This window comes from Ovis canadensis, chromosome 1, assembly GCF_042477335.2.
Source record: "Ovis canadensis isolate MfBH-ARS-UI-01 breed Bighorn chromosome 1, ARS-UI_OviCan_v2, whole genome shotgun sequence".
NCBI classification, from domain to species: Eukaryota; Metazoa; Chordata; class Mammalia; order Artiodactyla; family Bovidae; genus Ovis; species Ovis canadensis.
The window spans coordinates 258913853-258932508 of record NC_091245.1 but is presented as its reverse complement, the minus strand read 5'-3'; the positions used below and the strand labels follow the sequence as shown (position 1 = coordinate 258932508).

Sequence of the window (18656 nt, the reverse complement as noted above, 5' to 3'; positions counted from 1 at the left end):
TAAGAACTCTTCTCCATTTGTCCTATGGGACCTGCAGGACTAAGTCCCACTGGCTACTAGAACCAGGTGATGAAGGAGTGTTCTGTGTGGGGGTGGCTCCTCCCAAAATCAGGGCACCAGGCAAATGTACAGGCTCCTTTCTGGGAGGTAGCAGAGATCTGGAGCAAGGCAGAGAGTGTACAAAAGGCAGGTGTGGTGCCCTCTGTCTTTTGGAGACTGTTTCAGTTGTCACCCCTTTGTGTTAGGGGAAACACACTGTTTGAAACTGCCCACCCTGGCCGGGCACCATAGTAACCATTTGCATGAGTTAGTTTATGACAGGAGGTCCTGGTAAGGAACACAGAAGTAACAAGCCACCTCCAACTGGAAGGATTTGGGAAAGGTCAAAGGAGATGCCACGTGTCCTATCACTTCCCAGACCCCTTCTCAATGCCCTCCATCTTGGCTGAGCAATGCGTGTGCCACCAGGAATACCCTGAGTCAGAATGACTGGCCAGAAACAACCCAGAAACTAATCCCATCACGATAAAACTCAAGATTGCAAGCCACGTGGCAGAGCAGTTCTCCCAGTTTCCCTTACCCTGCCACTCTCCACTCAGGAGGCCCTTCCCAATAAAGTCTCTTGTTTTGTCAGCATGTGTGCCTCCTCTGACAATTCATTTCTGAATGTTACACAAGAGCCCCCCTTTCAGGCTGTCTCTCTCTGCAACATCTGTGTTGAATGCCTGCCCCTCAGGCCAAAGCTTTGGCTTGTTTTATTGAGGTACAGTTGATACACAAGTATACAACAGTGGTTCACAATTTTTAAGTTGTATTCCATTTATAATACAAACCTCAAAGCTTTACAATAAGTAGTTGGGCCTCTTTTACATAAAGACTGGCCCTTTTTGGTCTGCCTTTGCACTGCATTCCCAGATAACTGTAGCCTTGTGGGTCTTGAGGAAACAAGATCCACAGACTGTCAAAGCTAGATACTTTGGAAGCTTGCCTCTCAGGTATAGGTCTTAAAATGTGGGATGTCAGATGTGGCGTTCAAAGCCTTTGTCCCACGGGGAGAAGCTCAGGTGTGCCAGTCTGCTTCCAACTGTGGGTGCTGTGCTGGGGGTGGGGTTTATGGTAAGACTGTGTCTCAGCTTCCCCCTACCTGCTTTGATGTGGTTTTCTCATTTGCCTGATATGTAGCAACCACTTTTTGTGGCTCTTTCAGAGGAAATTGTTCTGTATATAGCTGTGGATGCAGTGTGTCCATGGGACACAGGACCCACTAACATCATTTTGAACTGGGTTTCTCCTTCAAAGTCGCTCAGTTGTGTCTGATTCTTTGTGACCCCATGGACTGTAGTCCATGGAATTCTCCAGGTCATAATACTGGAATGGGTAGCCTTTCCCTTCTCCAGGGAATCTCCCCAACCCAGGGATTGAACCCAGGTCCCCCACATTACAGGTGGATTCTTTACCAGCTGAGCCATAAGGGAAGCCCAGATCTCTCCTTACTCAATATTGACTGATTTTATTAAGATCTGGAAGCTTGATCAAATCCAAGTCATGGGGCTGAGGGCAAGATTAGAGATGTTCTCTGCTTCCTGCTACATCACATCAGGAGGCATGTCTGGCTCTTTTTGTGAGCAGTGAGTTCAGGTATTATCAGGTTGACCCATCATTGTAAAAGTCCCTCTTTGCTTAGATCTATGATTTCATTAGACGCTATAAAATGGCTTGACTTCTATCATTTCTTGTGCACTTTCTGCCTGGAATTATTCTATAGGGCCTTTTCTCAATTGTCAGGTTATCCTGAAATGCAGTCATACTGGTAGGATAACTGCCTGATTCTCTTTCCTTTATCAGTTTCTACTGCTTTAAAAATATTGCTAGCTTTTTTTTCTCAACGGGTTTGCCGCCAGGACACAGGTATCGTGAAAACCACCATTAAACCTAAGCCAAAATGGGAAAGGAGAAGACCCACATCAACATCATTGTCATTGGGCACGTAGATTCAGGGAAGTCTACCACGACTGGCCATCTAATCTACAAATGTGGCGGGATCGACAAGAGAACAATTGAAAAGTTCAAGAAGGAGGCTGCCAAGATGGGAAAGGGCTCCTTCAAATGTGCCTGGGTCTTGGACAAACTGAAAGCTGAACGTGAGCGTGGTATTACCATTGATATCTCCCTGTGGAAATTTGAGACCAGCAAGTACTATGTTACCATCATTGATGCCCCAGGACACAGAGACTTCATCAAAAACATGATTACAGGCACATCCCAGGCTGACTGTGCTGTCCTGATTGTTGCTGCTGGTGTTGGTGAATTTGAAGCCGGTATCTCCAAGAACGGGCAGACCCATGAGCATGCCCTTCTGGCTTACACCCTGGGTGTGAAACAACTAATTGTTGGCGTTAACAAAATGGATTCTACTGAGCCACCCTATAGCCAGAAGAGATATGAGGAAATTGTTAAGGAAGTCAGCACCTACATTAGGAAAACTGGCTACAACCCTGACACAGTAGCATTTGTGCCAATTTCTGGCTGGAATGGTGATAACATGCTGGAGCCAAGTGCTAATATGCCATGGTTCAAGGGATGGAAAGTCACCCGAAAGGATGGCAATGCCAGTGAAACCACCCTGCTTGAAGCTCTGGATTGCATCCTGCCACCAACTCACCCAACTGACAAACCCTTGCGTTTGCCTCTCCAGGATGTCTATAAAATTGGTGGTATTGGTACCGTCCCTGTGGGTCATGTGGAGACTGGTGTTCTCAAACCTGGCATGGTGGTCACCTTTGCTCCAGTCAATGTAACAACTGAGGTGAAGTCTGTAGAAATGCACCATGAAGCATTGAGTGAAGCCCTTCCTGGGGACAATGTGGGCTTCAATGTCAAGAACGTCTGTCAAAGATGTCCGTCGTGGCAATGTGGCTGGTGACAGCAAAAATGATCTACCCATGGAAGCTGCTGGCTTCACAGCTCAGGTGATTATTTTGAACCATCCAGGCCAAATCAGTGCTGGATATGCACCTGTGCTGGATTGTCACACAGCTCACATTGCTTGCAAGTTTGCTGAGCTGAAGGAGATTGATCGTCGTTCTGGGAAAAAGCTGGAAGATGGCCCTAAATTCTTGAAATCTGGTGACGCTGCCATCGTTGATATGGTTCCTGGCAAGCCTATGTGTGTTGAGAGCTTTTCTGATTATCCTCCCCTGGGCCGTTTTGCTGTGCGTGACATGAGACAGACAGTCGCTGTGGGTGTCATCAAAGCAGTGGACAAGAAGGCAGCTGGAGCTGGCAAGGTCACCAAGTCTGCCCAGAAAGCTAAATGAATATTATCCCCAATACCTGCCACCCCAGTCTTAATCAGTGGTGGAAGAACGGTCTCAGAACTGTTTGTCTCAATTGGCCATTTAAGTTTAATAGTAAAAGACTGGTTAATGATTAAAAAAAAATATTGCTATTGTATTAAAAGCAAAATAGTCTATTACTTTTCTTTTATGCCTTGAAAAACATAAATATCTGTATCCTGGCTTTTCTTCCCATAAATACCTCACAAATTTAAAACACTCAATACTTTCAATTACAGAATCCCAAATGCTAAACAAGCATGAAGTGCCAAAAGGATACTACTTCTTATAAGTGGGAGAAAAACAAAGAGCTGTGTGCCTTGCTTGTTGACAGATTTCTTTTTTCCCCAAGGAACATGAATTGCTTTAAAAATATTTATTTTGTATCTGCTTATTCCATCCACTGTTTGAGGTGCTAGGGACATGCCAATAAAACAGGTCAATAAATACAGATTGAAAAGTATTTTTGAGGCTAGAGTGGGGGGGGGGGGTCACACTATGGCCAACTGCCTATTTCCACATGGCCTTGAGCTCAGGATAGTTTTTATATTTTAGAGGGTTGGAGGAAAAATGCCAGAAAGACCAGCCCACATTGCTTAAAAGTTCATCTTCTACCTTCTACAGAGAAAGCTTGCCAACCTCCGCTATAAAACAGCACGTATCAAAATACCTCCAAGTTAAAGGTTCATCTGTTAAGTTGCTGCAGGAGAGGGAAACATCAGGTCCTGGGATGGAGTGCTAAGACGGGATCTTTTGCTTCATGCAGCAAAGACTTCACAAATGAGCACCCCCTAAAAAAAGTGAGAGTGAGTTTGAGGGATGCACACTCCACTGGCAGAACCTCTTCAGAAAGTGAGATTGGACTCATGCCATGGGGTTGCTGCTTTTTATGGGCTGAGTAATTTCATAGGCTAATGGCTGGGAGGAATACTCTCGCGGTTTCAGGGAAGGATGGGACTTTTCCAGAAACTGGGCCACTGCCCACTTTTCCCATGTGAGTGATTTTATTACAATGAAAGTATAAGCTAAATGTCAATGACCAGATTATTCTTGAAGTCATCTTGGTTTCAGCCAGTTCCAGCCTGTTCAACATGCTAATAGCTGTGCTCCTCCTTCACTGTCCAGAGGTTTTGTCCTGTTCCTTCCCTCCCTGTCTCAAAATAAACAGGTATGGACTAGAGCTTAAACAACAAACTTCTCACAATTCTGGAGGCTAGAAGTTTAAGGTCAAGGTGCTTCCAGGGGTGGCTTCTGGTAAGGCATCTTCTCCCGACTTGCAGACAGCTGCCTGTGTCCCCATGTGGCCTTTCCTCTGTGCCCATGAACTCCTGGTCTCTCCTTAAAGCTCGCTCATATGACTTTATTGAACGTTAATTATTCCAAACTCCAAGTACAGTCACATATGGTGTTAAGTGTCAATCTGTGAAATTTTCTTTAGTGGGCTGAGGAAGATAAAATTCAGCCTGAAATATAAATACTGAGTGTAGTGTCTGCACTGAGGGCCCTACCACTAACTCCGAGGGACCCTGCAAGCGGTTTGTTCCTGAAGCCCACAAACTACCTTACATGCTGAGGAGTCGTATTTGTTGAATCAATGAATCGTGATGAGGCCAGAGTAATGAACATGAAAAGTCACAGGGGAATATAAGAAATGCTAATTTAAATGTCATAGATTAAAATACTATAGTAATTCTAAGCAGAAAGTAAGAATAGTGAAGGAAAGTTTTTTTTTCTTCCTTTTTAAATGAGATATCTACCTATGTTTAGAATTATCTGCATGTAAGAAGACTTCGCTGGCGTAACGATATTCACAATGTAAGAGTCAAACCCTGACTGAAAATCTGTTATGCAGGGTGTAGCCAGATTCTGGAGAGTCAACAGAAGCTGAGGTCTGGAGCCTTAAAATTGTACATTAAGGCCTGAACAGAGAAAACAGTTCATAATCATGGCAGAAAAGACAATGCTACATTAGTTCATTTTTTCTGAGATAGAGAAATAGGAGAATAATATTTGTTCTGGCAACAGTGTGCTCATCAACAAAAGAGTAACTATTTCAAAGAATTTTTAAGTAGTGAAATTCAGAGAGAAACATACCTGAAACTGCCAATGAAAGGACCAGCTAACACAAAATGGTCTAATAAAACCCAGGTCTGTGGGTTTTTTGTTTGGAGGAGGGCAGGAGTACAGTTTATATGACAATGTTACCTGTTTGCTGGTGTAAGAATCTGTTGTCCTAAGGTACACTGCAGTCCATGGGGTCGCTAGGAGTTGGACATGACTGAGCAACTTCACTTTCACTTTTCACTTTCATGCACTGGAGAAGGAAATGGCAACTTACTCCAGTCTTCTTGCCTGGAGAATCCCAGGGACAGGGGAGCCTGGTGGGCTGCCGTCTATGGGGTCGCACAGAGTCGGACACGACTGAAGTGACTTAGCAGCAGCAGCAAGGTGTGAATTAGCTCAAAGCTAAAAAGACTGAAGGGCAGTGATAACCCCTACTTCATTTAGAGAAAAATCTGATGAAAACTTCAGGGGTTTGGTGTTCAGGTTAAGGATTTTAATTTATCAGCATCTGAGTTTGCCTTTCAAAGATTATTACTAGGAACTGAACAATTTACATCAAAATTACAGTCCCTTAAACAAAGTGAAGCAGCCTTATATTTAGAGAACTGTGGCCATGCATGTAGTATCTGGTCTTTAGGTTTAGATTAATACAGGCTAATGCAGTTCTGTAGTTCTTCCTTTTTTTAACCCACCAGAGCCATATTCTACATGTGTATGTGAAAGTCGCTCAGTTATGTCCAACTCTTTTGCGACCCCATTGACTATACAGTCCACGGAATTCTCCAGGCCAGAATACTGGAGGGGGTAGCCGTTCCCTTCTCCATGGGATCTTCCCAATCTGGGGATCTAACCCAGGTCTCCTGCATTGCAGGCAGATTCTTTACCAACTGGGCCACCAGGGAAGCCCTAATAATTCTACATAAACAACATCAGAAACATAACTAGATTTATTTTTAAGCTCTTTTACAAATCTTTTGTTTCAACAAGAGAATGGTTACCAGAATTTTTTTTTTTTTTTAATTATCTATTTGAACAACTACTTTGAGTCACTACTTTTATTCTTTATTGTCTTTATTTTCCAAGTTTTGGCCCCCAAACTTGGCAAACATCATGGAGATTTGTACAAACATGCATATACATATATACACACACACTTAAGTTTAAAGCCTCAGTTCCTCATTAAACCTTGTGCTCAGGCTCCTGTTAAGAAGAGGTAAAATGGTGAGAAGCTAAAAATCAGGGAAAATATGAATGAATCCCAATTGATAACTTTCTTGTTACGAATTAAAGCAGACATTTTAAGGCAAAATCTAACATCTTGCTAAAACTTCCACTGAACTACAGACTTGGATATTTACAAGCAAATAAATAAAAACCCACCTTACACACATCAATATGGTTTAACGACAAGCTAGTTGAGGAGCTGCATTTTGTTATTTCAGGTAACTTTCTATTAGGATCAGTTAATATTTCAGTGATTAAAATTTCAGGTGTTGAAAACTAACTTCAAGCTTCATCATTACACTGAAGCTGAATTCTCCAGGTTCTTGTCTTTAAATTACACATCCATCACAGTCATATTCAAGTTATTAATTTAAAAAACATTTAATGTTTTGATAACTGAGTAAATATAATTACTGTACTCTGGGTCGTTTGATTTTATTTTTTTCTGTAGGAGCTTTCCTCTTTTGTGAGAATCCAGGCCCAGGTTCCTTTTTATTCTGAAGAAATGAAGCAGCCTCTGGTAGACAGTAATTTTCTACTTGAGGAGGGGATTCCTATAAAAGAGGGGAAAAACCCAACATTGTTAATTTTTTTCCCCCAGATTTCAAACTGTTAATAAGGTAATAGATTCCTCTACTCTGCTTTATAAAAAAAAAACATCAGTCTTCCAAGATAGCTACTTAGCACTTGTCACCCTTAATGAACAGATCCCACGTAACAAAATTTCACCTTTTATTAGAAAAATGAGTTTATAGCTCAGGCAGAGGGGGGCTAGCTCAGATCTTAATGGATTAAATATAGATTAAAAACAGAATAGAGAAAACACAAAATACAATTAACATCTATCATTTAAGTGAGATGCTTACTGCAAGTTTCTGAAAACCTTAAAAAATTTTTACAATAAACATGTGAGATAGGTTATTCTCCATTTTACAGACAAAAAAGCTTAAATGACACAGTGTTATATAACTAGCAGGTGGCAAAGCCAAAATTCATGTACCTCTCCACTTGACTCCAAAATCCTTTGCATTTTTCTTCCTCACAACCATATTCCAACATAAAAGAAAACAGCTATTATAAGTACAATTTATTCCTGGCAACATGGTAGACTGGAGAACACAAGGAATCACCACCACACTGGGTAAATGCCTTTCAATCCAATTCCTCCAAAGTTTAACAAGTATAACTTCCAACCAGAACATACTAGAAGCAACTACTCTAAGACACTGTAGAAGAAACAATCAGCAAATACCAAAAGGGGGCTGACCTCTGGAAAGAAAGGAATGATAGGGTGAATCCTCCTTTTCATTTTTTACAGCTTTTAGTCAGGAGAGATGCCCGTCTGTGTCATGTTGACTGGCTAAAACAGAAAATTTTGAAGAGCCACAGGACAGAATGGCACCATAGCACTAGAAAATGAGGTGGGAAATTCCAGAAAATCTGAGGGGAGCTCCAACTCTGTATTATAAACATTGACCAAATTCTTACTTGACCCCTAAATCATGTCTGTCAGAGACTCAAGGTAAGGCCCCAAGAACCCAATTGAGATCTGAGCTGCAACTTACTGTGTAACATCAGCCAAGCAAACTGCCTACTGTCTTTAAGGACTGAAAGACTTAATATACTAGAGATGTCAAACACTTAAACTGACCTGTAGGTTTAATGTAATTCCTATTAAAATCATAGCAAGGTGTTTCTACAGACAAACAAACTTATTTTAAAATTTACATATAAAGACACAAGCCAAAAAAAAAAAAAAAGTACAAGTGCTAGAATAGCAACAGCAATTTTGAAAAAGAGGAATAAAGAGAAAGGAATCATTACCGAGTATTAGGACTAACTGAGTCTTGCAAAAAAAAAAAAGTCTTGCAGAGGGAAAGACACATAGATTGATGGAATAGAACAGAGAATCCAGAAACAGACTGACACGACCCACATCTGAATTTCGACAAAGGTACAAATGCAACTGAACGGAGGATTAACCATTTGCTCTTTAACAAATGGTTCTTCTGAGGCAGCAAACCCCCCAGCCAACCCCCTGACAATTTTGTCTTAAACCTCACAACCAGGTTTCCCTGGTGGCTCAGATGGTGAAGAATCTGCCTGCAGTGTGGGAGAACTGGGTTCAGTCCCTGGATCAGGAAGATCCTCTGGAGAAGGGAATGGCTACCCACTGCAGTATTCCTACCTGGAGAATCCCATGGCCAGAGGAGCCTGGTGGGACACAACTTAGAGACTTTCACATGTTTTATGGAAAATGGGTCATAGACAGTATAAAAACTGTAAAATCTTTTAAACTTCTGTTTTGCAAAAAAATCCTGTTAAGAGATAAAGGCAGGAAATCTCTGTTGGTTCAGTGGTTAGGGACTCAGTGCTTCCACTGCTGGGGGCCTGAACCCTGGTGGGGGCACTAAGATCCTGCAAGCTGTGTGGCACAGCCAAAAAAAAAAAAAAGGAGTATAAAAGTAAAGAGATAAACCAAGACAGGGAGAAAATATGTGTAAACACATATCCAACAAAAGACAAGTATCTGCTACAAAAAACTCTCACGGGTAAAACCAATTCAATTACAAAATGGGCAAAAGACATGAGGAGACACTCCAATCAAGAGGATTATAAACATGGTAAAAAAGCACACCAAGAGATGTTCACTTTGATTAGCCATTAAGGAAATGCAACAAGCTAAAACCACAAGAGATTATATGCCAACTAAAATGATAATTAAATGTAGATGAGAATGCAAAGAAACTGGATCACTCAGCCATTGACGGCGGGAATTGTAAAATATGCCCACTCTGGAAACATACACTTGGGCACTTATCCCAGTGCAGTGTAATCTTATATTCACATACAAATTATACAAACATTCCTAGCAGCTCCAAGCCAGAAATAACCCAGATGTCTTTCAACAGGTTAAAGATTAACTGTAGTATATCTGTATTACTCAGTAATAAAATGGAATAAAAGTGTATACTAATACAACAATTTGGATGAATCTCAAAAGAATTTTACTGAGTGAAAAAAGCCAATTGCCAAAGTTCACACATTATTAGTAATTTCATTTATTTAAGATTTTAAAAATCATTAAATTTTAGAAATGGACAAAAGATTACTAATTGGGACTTGCTGGTAGTCCAGCAGTTAAGAATCTACCTTGCAACGCAGGGGACACAGGTTTGATCCCTGGTTGGGGAACGAGGTTCCACATGCTGTAGAACAACTAAGCCCATGCACTGCAGCTACTGAGCCCACATACTGGGGACTGTGCGCCACAATCAGGATGTTCATGTGCTGCAACAAAGGATCTTGCGTGATGCAATGAAGACCCCGTGTGCTGCAACTAAGACCTCACACAGCAAAATAATGACTTTTTTTCTGTCCTCTTAAAAAAAATATTAGTGGTTGCCAGGCATAAGAGAGCTTGGGAGGAGGGGAAAAATGACACATTGCATAAAGAACAATTCAAATTACCATCAACTTCTTATGAGAAATAAAAGAGGCCAGGAGAGAACGAAGTCTTTAAAGTACTAGAAGAAGAAAAAAACTCAACCCCCAATTCTATATCCTATCAAAAATCTTCAAGAATAAGCTAAAACAGACATTTTCAAAAAAGAAAACTAGAATTTGTCCCCATCATATTTGTATTACAAACTAAAGAAAGTTCTTCAGGCTGAAGGAAAATGATACCACATGAAAACTTAGCTCTTCAGAAAGAAATAACATTTAAGATGATATATATTAGGATAAATATAAAAGGCTTCCCTTTTGATTTCCTTAAATAAGACTGTCTAAGGCAAAACTTAAAGTATTACACAAAACTGTGGAGTTATAACAGATAGATGGGTCAGACATTAAACATTTTAGTGGTTGCAAATCTTTGTTACAACTACTCAACTATGCAGTTGTAGATATGCCAATGAATGAACATAGCTGGGTTTCAACTTCATAAGTTTTATTTATAAAATAGACAACAAATTGGACTGTGGGCTATAGTTTACTGACTCCTGGTTTGAAGAGCAGGGGAAGCAATTGAATCTATATGGTTCCAAGATTTCTAAATTTTACACAAAGTGGTACAATAGTAACTTTAGAAAGATTATGAAAAATTAAGTATATTGTAATCAGGAGAGCAAAACACTTCTACCTGTCCAAAAAAAGCAGAGAAGTTGTTGCTTTAAAAAGAATGGATGCTGGACTTGCCTGGTGGTCCAGTGGTTGAGAGTCCCCCTGCCAATGCAGGGGACACAGGTTTAATCCGTGGTCCAGAAGATCCCACATGCTGTGGAGCAACTAAGCCCATGTGCTGCAACTATGGAGTCCGTGTGCCCAGAGCTCCCGCTCCTCAGCAAGAGAAGCCACAGCAATGAGACACCCATACATCACAACTAGAGAGCAGACCCCACTCACTGCAACTAGAGAAAGCTCACACAGCAATGAAGAGCCAGTGCAGACGAAAAAAAAGGACAATGAATAAAATGGAGTTCCAAAAGATTTTTAATACCAAAAAAGACAAGAAAAGAACTCAGGAACAAAGAACTGAGAGACAAACCAAAAGACAAATGGCAAAAAGTAAAATCCAGTATTGGTAAATACATTGTAGACTAAACATTTTAGAGAATAAAAACCAAGTCCCAACTATATCCTGTTTATAAGAAAGCTATTCCCCCCTCCTCAATTTTTTAAAATATTTAATTGGAGGATAATTGCTTTACAATATTGTATTGGTTTCTGCCATACATCAACATGTATCAGCCATAGGTATACATATGTCCCCTGCCTTTAAATCTCGCTCCCACCCCATCCCACCCATCTAGGTTGTCACACACAGAGCCGCAGTTTGAGTTTCCTAAGTCATGCAGCCAATTCCCACTGGCTACCTATTTCATTTATGGCTGTGTGTGTGTTTCCATGCTACTCTCTGCATTCGTCCCACCTTCTCCTTCCCACCCCTTCTCTGTGTTCACAAGTCTGTTCTCTGTCTGTGTCTCCATTGCTGCCCTGCAAATAGGTTCATCAGTACCATCTTTTTAGGTTCTGTATATATGTGTTAATATATAGTATTTTTCTCTGACTTACTTACTTACTCTAATAGGCTCTAGGTTCATCCACCTTAGCACTGAATCAAATGTGCTCCTTTTTATGGTTAAGTAATATTCCATTATACACACACATATGTATATACATATATATATGCATATACACACATATACATATATATATATGTGTAAATAGTGCTGCAATGAACACTGGGGGTACATGTGTCTTTTTCAATTATGGTTTTGTCAAGGTATATACACAGTAGTGGGATTGTTGGGTCATATGGTAGTTTTATTCCTAGTTGGGTTCCCTTTCAAGAAATTCATTTAATGACAAAGACAATTTAAAATTTTTAAAAAGAGAAATTAAGAAGAAATAATCCCATCTTGCATCAAAAATAATAAAATACTGGGCAATAAATTCAACTAACATTTATAAACACTAAGACTGATGAAATGAAGACTTATAAATTAGTAAACTGAAAGCTGTAAGACTGATGAAAAAGATACAAATAAACATCTGTGCTCATGGATTAGAAGAATTAATGTTTTTAAAATGTCCTTGCTACCCAAAGCAATCTACAGATTCAATGCAATCCGTATCAAACTTCCATGGCATTTTCCAGAGAAATAGAACAAACAATCCTAAAATTTGTACGGAAACACAAAAGACCTCAAATAAAGCTATCTAGAGAAAGAACAACAAAGTTGGAGCATCATGTGCCCTGATTTCAAACTATATTACAAAGCTACAGTTATCAAAATAGTACATCTTGTGAAATGCAGGGCTGGATGAAGCACAAGCTGGAATCGAGATTGCTGGGAGAAACATCAATAACCTCACGTATGCAGAAGACACTACCCTTATGGCAGAAAGCAAAGAGGAACTTAAGAGCTTCTTGATGAAAGTGAAAGAGAATGAAAAAGCTGGCTTGAAACTCAAAATTCAGAAAACTAAGAACACGATATCTGGTCTTATCACTTCATGGCAAATAGATGAGGAATGGAAACAGTAACAGACTTGAGCTGGACCATAAAGAAAGCTGAGCACCAAAGAATTGATGCTTTTGAACTGTGCTGTTGGAGAAGACTCTTAAGAGTCCCTTGGACTGCAAGGAGATTCAATTAGTCAATCAATCCTAAAGGAATCAATCCTGAATATTCATTGGAAGGACCAAAGTATTGGTAGCTCCAATACTTTGGCCATCTGATGTGAAGAGCTGACTCACTGAAAAAGACACTGATGCTGGGAAAGACTGAAGGTAGGAGGAGAAGGGGATGACAGAGGACAAGACGATTGGATGGCATCACCGACTCAATGGACATGAGTTTGAGCAAGCTCTGGGAGATGGTGAAGGATAGGGAAGCCTAGTGTGCTGCAGTACAGGGGGTCGCGAAGACTTGGACACAACTGAGCGACCAAACAACATTGTATTGGCCTAAAAACAGATCAATGGAATAGACTAGAGTCCCAGAAATAATCATATGCATACATGGTCAAGTAATTTACAACAAAGATGCCAAGAATATACAACAGGGAAAAGACAGTCTTTTCAATAAACAGTGATGGGAAAACTAAATCACCACATGCAAAAGAATGAAACCCAATTAATAAATCACACACAAAAATAAACTCAAAATGGATTAAAGAGTTGAACATAAGACCTAAAACCATAAAACTCCTAGGAAAAAAACAGGTGGCAAGCTTATTGACAGTGGTTTTGTTTTTTTTTTTTTACTTGACACAAAAAGCAAAGGCAACAAAAGCAAAAATAAACGAGTGAGATTATCAAACGAAAAGCTTCTGCACAGTGAAGGAAACCATCAACAAAATGAAAAGGCAACTTGTCAAATGGGAGAAAATATTTGCAAATTATGTATCTGATATGGAGTTAATATCCAAAGTATACAAAACATTCATAAACCTCAACAGCAAAGAAAAAAAATCCATTAAAAAATAGGCAGAGGATCTGAACAGACATTTTCCCAAAGAAGACATACAGATGGCCAACAGGTACGTGAAAAAGTGCTCAACATGACTAATCAACAGAGAAATGCAAATCAAAGCCACAATGAGATATCATCTCACACCTGTTAGAATAACTTACATAGAAAAGACAAGAAACAACACATGTTGGCAAGAGTGCAGAGAAAAGGGAACCTCTGCGCACCACTGGTGGGAATGTAAATGCTACAGCCACTGTGGAAAACAGTATGGAGGGTTCTACAAAGAATTAAAGACAGAACTACTATATGGTCCAAAGGTTCCACTTCTGGGTATTTATCCAAAGGAAACGAAAACACTAATTTGGAAAGATCTTTACACTCCCGTGTTCAGTGAAGCATTATTTATAGTAGCTAAGATATGAGTATCCATCCAGAAATGAATGAAAGGATAAAGAAAACTTTATGTGTACATACACAAACTCACACAGACTAAATGGAATACTGGCAGACATTAAAGAGGAAACCCTGCCAAGTGTGGCAAAATGGATGGACTTTGAGGGCACTATGCTAAGCAAAAAGAGTCAAACAGAGACATACAAATACTATATGATTTTTTTATAAATGGAATCTAAGAAACAAAACCCTGAGAACTCAACAGATAGAGAGAACAGATTGATGGTTGCTTGAAAGAAGCAGGGGGTTGAGGGGTGGGGGAGCAAAAAGGATGGGGGTCAGCAGATACAAATTTGATATATATAAGTCATGGGGATATAATTCACGGCATGGTAGGTTATAATTAATAGTACTGTATGGTATATTTGAAACTTGTTGAGAGTCAATCTTGGAGGTTCTCAACACAAAATACAAAAAAATTTATAATTGCATGTGGTTGTATGTGGACTTACTGTGGGGATCACTTTACAATATATACATAAAATGAATCATAGTTATGAATCCAGGAGAGGAGGTCCAATAATTAGCCCACCCACACCATCTCACCCAGCTCAAAATGGACAAGACGCAAATGTGCTCAATACTTTCAAACAGCTTTTTACCCTCTTGTCTTAATCATGTATAGAAAACCAAGAATTACTAGATATCTGATAAATCCCTCTAACATGGAAGATGAAAACCCAGCTTTAAAACACAGCTTAGTGGAAACAGAAACTATTCAGACATAAGAAAACGTAAAAAAAAAAAGAACTTCCTACTATAGTTACATATAAAGGATTATGAATCAGATGGCTTTAGACTACTCAATAGCAATACTAGAAGCAAGGAAACAAAAGTTACTAGAAGAGACAAAGGAGAGTGAACAGAGCTCCTGGGATGATGGCAGTGCACAGAAGTAGATACAGGGTGACCATCCACACTGAAGCAATGCAACTGAAGACATGTGGAAGTCTGTTATCACGAAGATCCCTGCAGCCACAGCACCTGGTTTCTAACCTGAAGTCAGAGCACTGGGGGTAAGCCTGTCTCAGGGTCCTACCTCTGCTTGGTTTCTCTTGGCCATTAGCTTGACCCGAAGCTGCTGCTCTCTCATCCTTAGCCTGCTGCCTCACTCTATAAATGTCTTCTGTTTTGACCTACTCCTGAGACCCAGAGAGAGGCAATGATGGGCTCAGATGCAGAAATACAGGGCAGTTTACTCCCCCAATGCACTTCTCCAGATATCTAGGACTTGACACACGTATCAACCCTGACAAAGGCAAGGATATGAACAAGCAAAGAGGAGCAACTGGAGGTCGTATGAGACTAGCAATCTATATTTTATCCTGGGTGCCTGGATGACACTCTGCTATTCTTTAACTGGAAATACTTTCTAGACATTCTTTCATATGTAAGAAAAAATACCAAAAAATTATAGTACACATATAAACACCTGACACAGTACAAATTAAGCAATTCATCTACGTTGGGTCCATCTTAGATGGCAGCCATATCCCTGAAACAATCAGTAACTTCTGGAGCGATGAAGTACAGGAGCTTCTCTACATTCCCCTAGTCCCTGCCCCTTATTCAATTAGTAGAATTTTAAAACCTCATATCTCAACAAATAGATTTCTAAAAAATATATTTAGGGGGAGGCGGTCCCAAGATGGTGGAGGAATAGGACAGGGAAACTTCTTTCTCTCTCACAAATTCATCAAAAGATCATCTGAATGTTGAGCAACTTTCACAAAACAACTTCTGAATGCTAGCCGAGTACACCAGGCACCAGAAAGGCAGCCCATTCTCTTCAAAAGGAGGTAGGACAAAATATAAAAGACAGTAACAGAAACAAAAGATTTAGGGATGGAGATCTGTCTTGGGAAAAGAGTGTGAAGGAGGAGAAGTTTCCACACAGTAGGAAACCCTCTCACAGGTGGGTCTGTGGGGAGTTTTGTAATCTCAGAGGGCAACGTAACTGGGAGAAAAAAAAAAAAGAAGAACCCCATAGAATACACACCTAACCACAACTGCCAGCATCACAGTAGCCCAGCTGCTTGCATCTACCACCGGAGAGTGGCGGCTGGGCAGGGAGGAGTGAGCAGCATCATCGGTCCTTAGGGTAAAGAATGGGCGTGAATGCCCTGATGACGATCTGAGTGAGCTAACATGAGACAGCAACATGGGATCACCAGAGAGACAAGAAAACACAAACTTCCTGAGAAAGGCTGTAACACAGCACGGTCACCCCTGGTGCACTCACAGAACAAAGATGAGTGAATACCAAAGGAGTGCAAGCCAGTTGCAATATAGAGCCCTCTCTCCCAAGAGGCAGAGAGGCAGGCGGGCAACAGACAGAGCCAGAACCGGAAGGCAAGGGGCTGCTGCAATCTCAGCCCCGGAGCCTGCATCTTCCGCCAAACTGTGAGCAGACTCCCAGTTGCTAGCTACGTCTTCCTGGGATCCTGAATGGCTGACATCTGCCAGGAGCGTCATAGCCTGAGATCAGCTCCCCAGAGACACATGGCATACCTGTGATGGTGCTCTCGCAGCACACCTGGGAAACCAACAGGCCAGGACCAGGGAGGTGATCAGATGCATGGTACATCTGGGATGGTGTGCTCATCAAGCACTGGGTTGCCTGAGCTGCTAGGACCTGGGAGGCACAAAATGCACAGCCCATCTGGGTCTGTGCCCCTGCAAAGCTCCCAAGAACCTGAGCAGCTTAGACCTGGGGACCGCATGAAATGGAGGGCCCACTTGGGACAGTATCATTGCAGAGCACCTGGAGTCTGAGCAGTGAAGACCTGGAAAACACACGCTGCCTTGGGCTGTGGTAAACCCAGGGTGGTCCACACGCTGCGAGCACTCCCCACACATGCCAGTGGTATTTGCATTTTCCTTCCCTCCCCAAAACACAACTGAAAAAGTGAGCCTAAATAAGTAGCCACCTTCACCCCCTTGTGTCAAGGTAGAAATTAGACGCTGAAGAGATTTGCAAACAGAGGAAGTCAAAATAAACCTCTGTGGAAGAGACAGGTGCAGTGCATTAAAACCCTGTGGTTAATACTGACTGTGCACTGGAGGAGGACCTATAGACCTTGAAAACAAGTACAAGCTGGAAAAAGGGACTATCTGACACTGAACTAATGTCACACTGGCCACAAGAGCTCCAGAGAAATTCCTAGCTATATTTTTACTATTATGACTTTTTAATTTTCTTAACAAAGTTTAAGCTCTTTATTACTCCTTTAATTTTCATAACCTAGAATTACCGAGCAAAAATAAGGACCCTATTTTTTAAAGTAAATTTCACATATAAATATTGTGATGGATTTTGGTTTTGTATTTTATATTATATTTTTGAGAGTCTATTCTAGATTTTTAATGTTGCTTTTTGGTATTATCAATTTTGTACCTTTAAGAATCTATCTTCTGTATCCATTTTCAGTTAGGGATTTGATTACTGGCTGGACTTCTCTCTCCCCTTTTAACTCTCCCTTTTCTCCTCCAGATCACCTCTATCTCCTAACTTCCTCTTCTCTTCTCTACTTAACTCTGTGAATCTCTCTGGGTGTTCTGGGCTGTGAAGAGCACTTAGAGAATTGATTACTGGCTTGATTGCTCTCTCCCCTTTGACTCCCCCTCTTCTCTTAGTCAACTCTATTTTCCTCCTCCCTCTTCTCTTCTCTATGTAATTCTATGAATCTCTCTGGGTGTTCCTTGCTGTGGAGAATTGTTTCACCATTAACCTAGATGTTTTATCATATGTGCTGTATTGATGGAAAAGTCTTGAGGCTACTCTAAGAGAAGGACTGAAAGCTAGAGGCAGGAGGCTTAACTACAAAACTTGAGAACATCAGAGAACTCCTGACTCTGGGAACATTAATAGACAAGAGCTCACCCAAAAGTCTCAATACCTACACTGAAATGAAGCTCCGCTCAAGAGTCATAAGTTTCAGTGCAAGACATACCATGCTAATTCTCCAGCAAAACAGAAACACAACCCTGAACAGTAAAACACAGGCTGCCCAAACCCTGTGTCAAACCCACGGACACCCCAAAACTCACTACTGGACACTTCACTGCACTACAAAGAGAAGAAATCCAGCTCCAACCACCAGAACACAGACACAAGCTCCCCCAATCAAGAAACCTTGACAAGCCACTAGTCCAACTCCACCCACAGGGAGTAGACTCCACAATAAAGAGGAACCATGAACTTACAGCCTACAGACATGGCACCCCAAACACAGCAATCTAAACGAAGTGAAAAGGCAGAGAAACATTCAGCAGGTGAAGGAATATGATAAATACCCACCAAACCAAACAAAAGAGGAGATAGGGAGTCTATCTGAAAAAGAATTCAGAATAATGATAGTAAATATGATCCAAAATCTTGAAGACAAAATGGAGTTACAGATAGACTAGAGACAAGGATTGAGAAGATGCAAGAAATATTTAACAAGGACCTAGAAAAAATAAAGAAGAGTCAATCAATAATGAATAATGTAATAACTGAGGATCAAAAGCACTCTGGAGGGAACCAACAGTAGAATAACTGAGGCAGAAGAGAGGATAAGTGAGGTGGAAGATAGAATGGTGGAAAGAAATGAAG

At 40.8% G+C, this 18656-nt stretch overlaps 1 protein-coding gene and 1 pseudogene across 4 annotated transcripts in view; one reads left to right on the top strand and one right to left on the bottom strand.

The window, feature by feature from the left end:
• The first annotated feature begins 1919 nt into the window (after window positions 1–1919).
• LOC138426653 (elongation factor 1-alpha 1 pseudogene) lies at window positions 1920–3397 on the top strand (annotated as a pseudogene).
• A 3055-nt stretch (window positions 3398–6452) lies between these two features.
• TOPBP1 (DNA topoisomerase II binding protein 1) overlaps window positions 6453–18656 on the bottom strand; it is a 73304-nt gene continuing 61100 nt past the window's right edge. For all 4 annotated transcript variants that reach the window (XM_069565291.1, XM_069565296.1, XM_069565303.1 and 1 more), the window contains one exon: window positions 6453–7177. In XM_069565291.1, coding sequence (XP_069421392.1) covers window positions 7034–7177 — 144 coding nt within the window. In that variant the 3' untranslated portion in view covers window positions 6453–7033. The remainder of the gene's footprint in view (window positions 7178–18656) is intronic.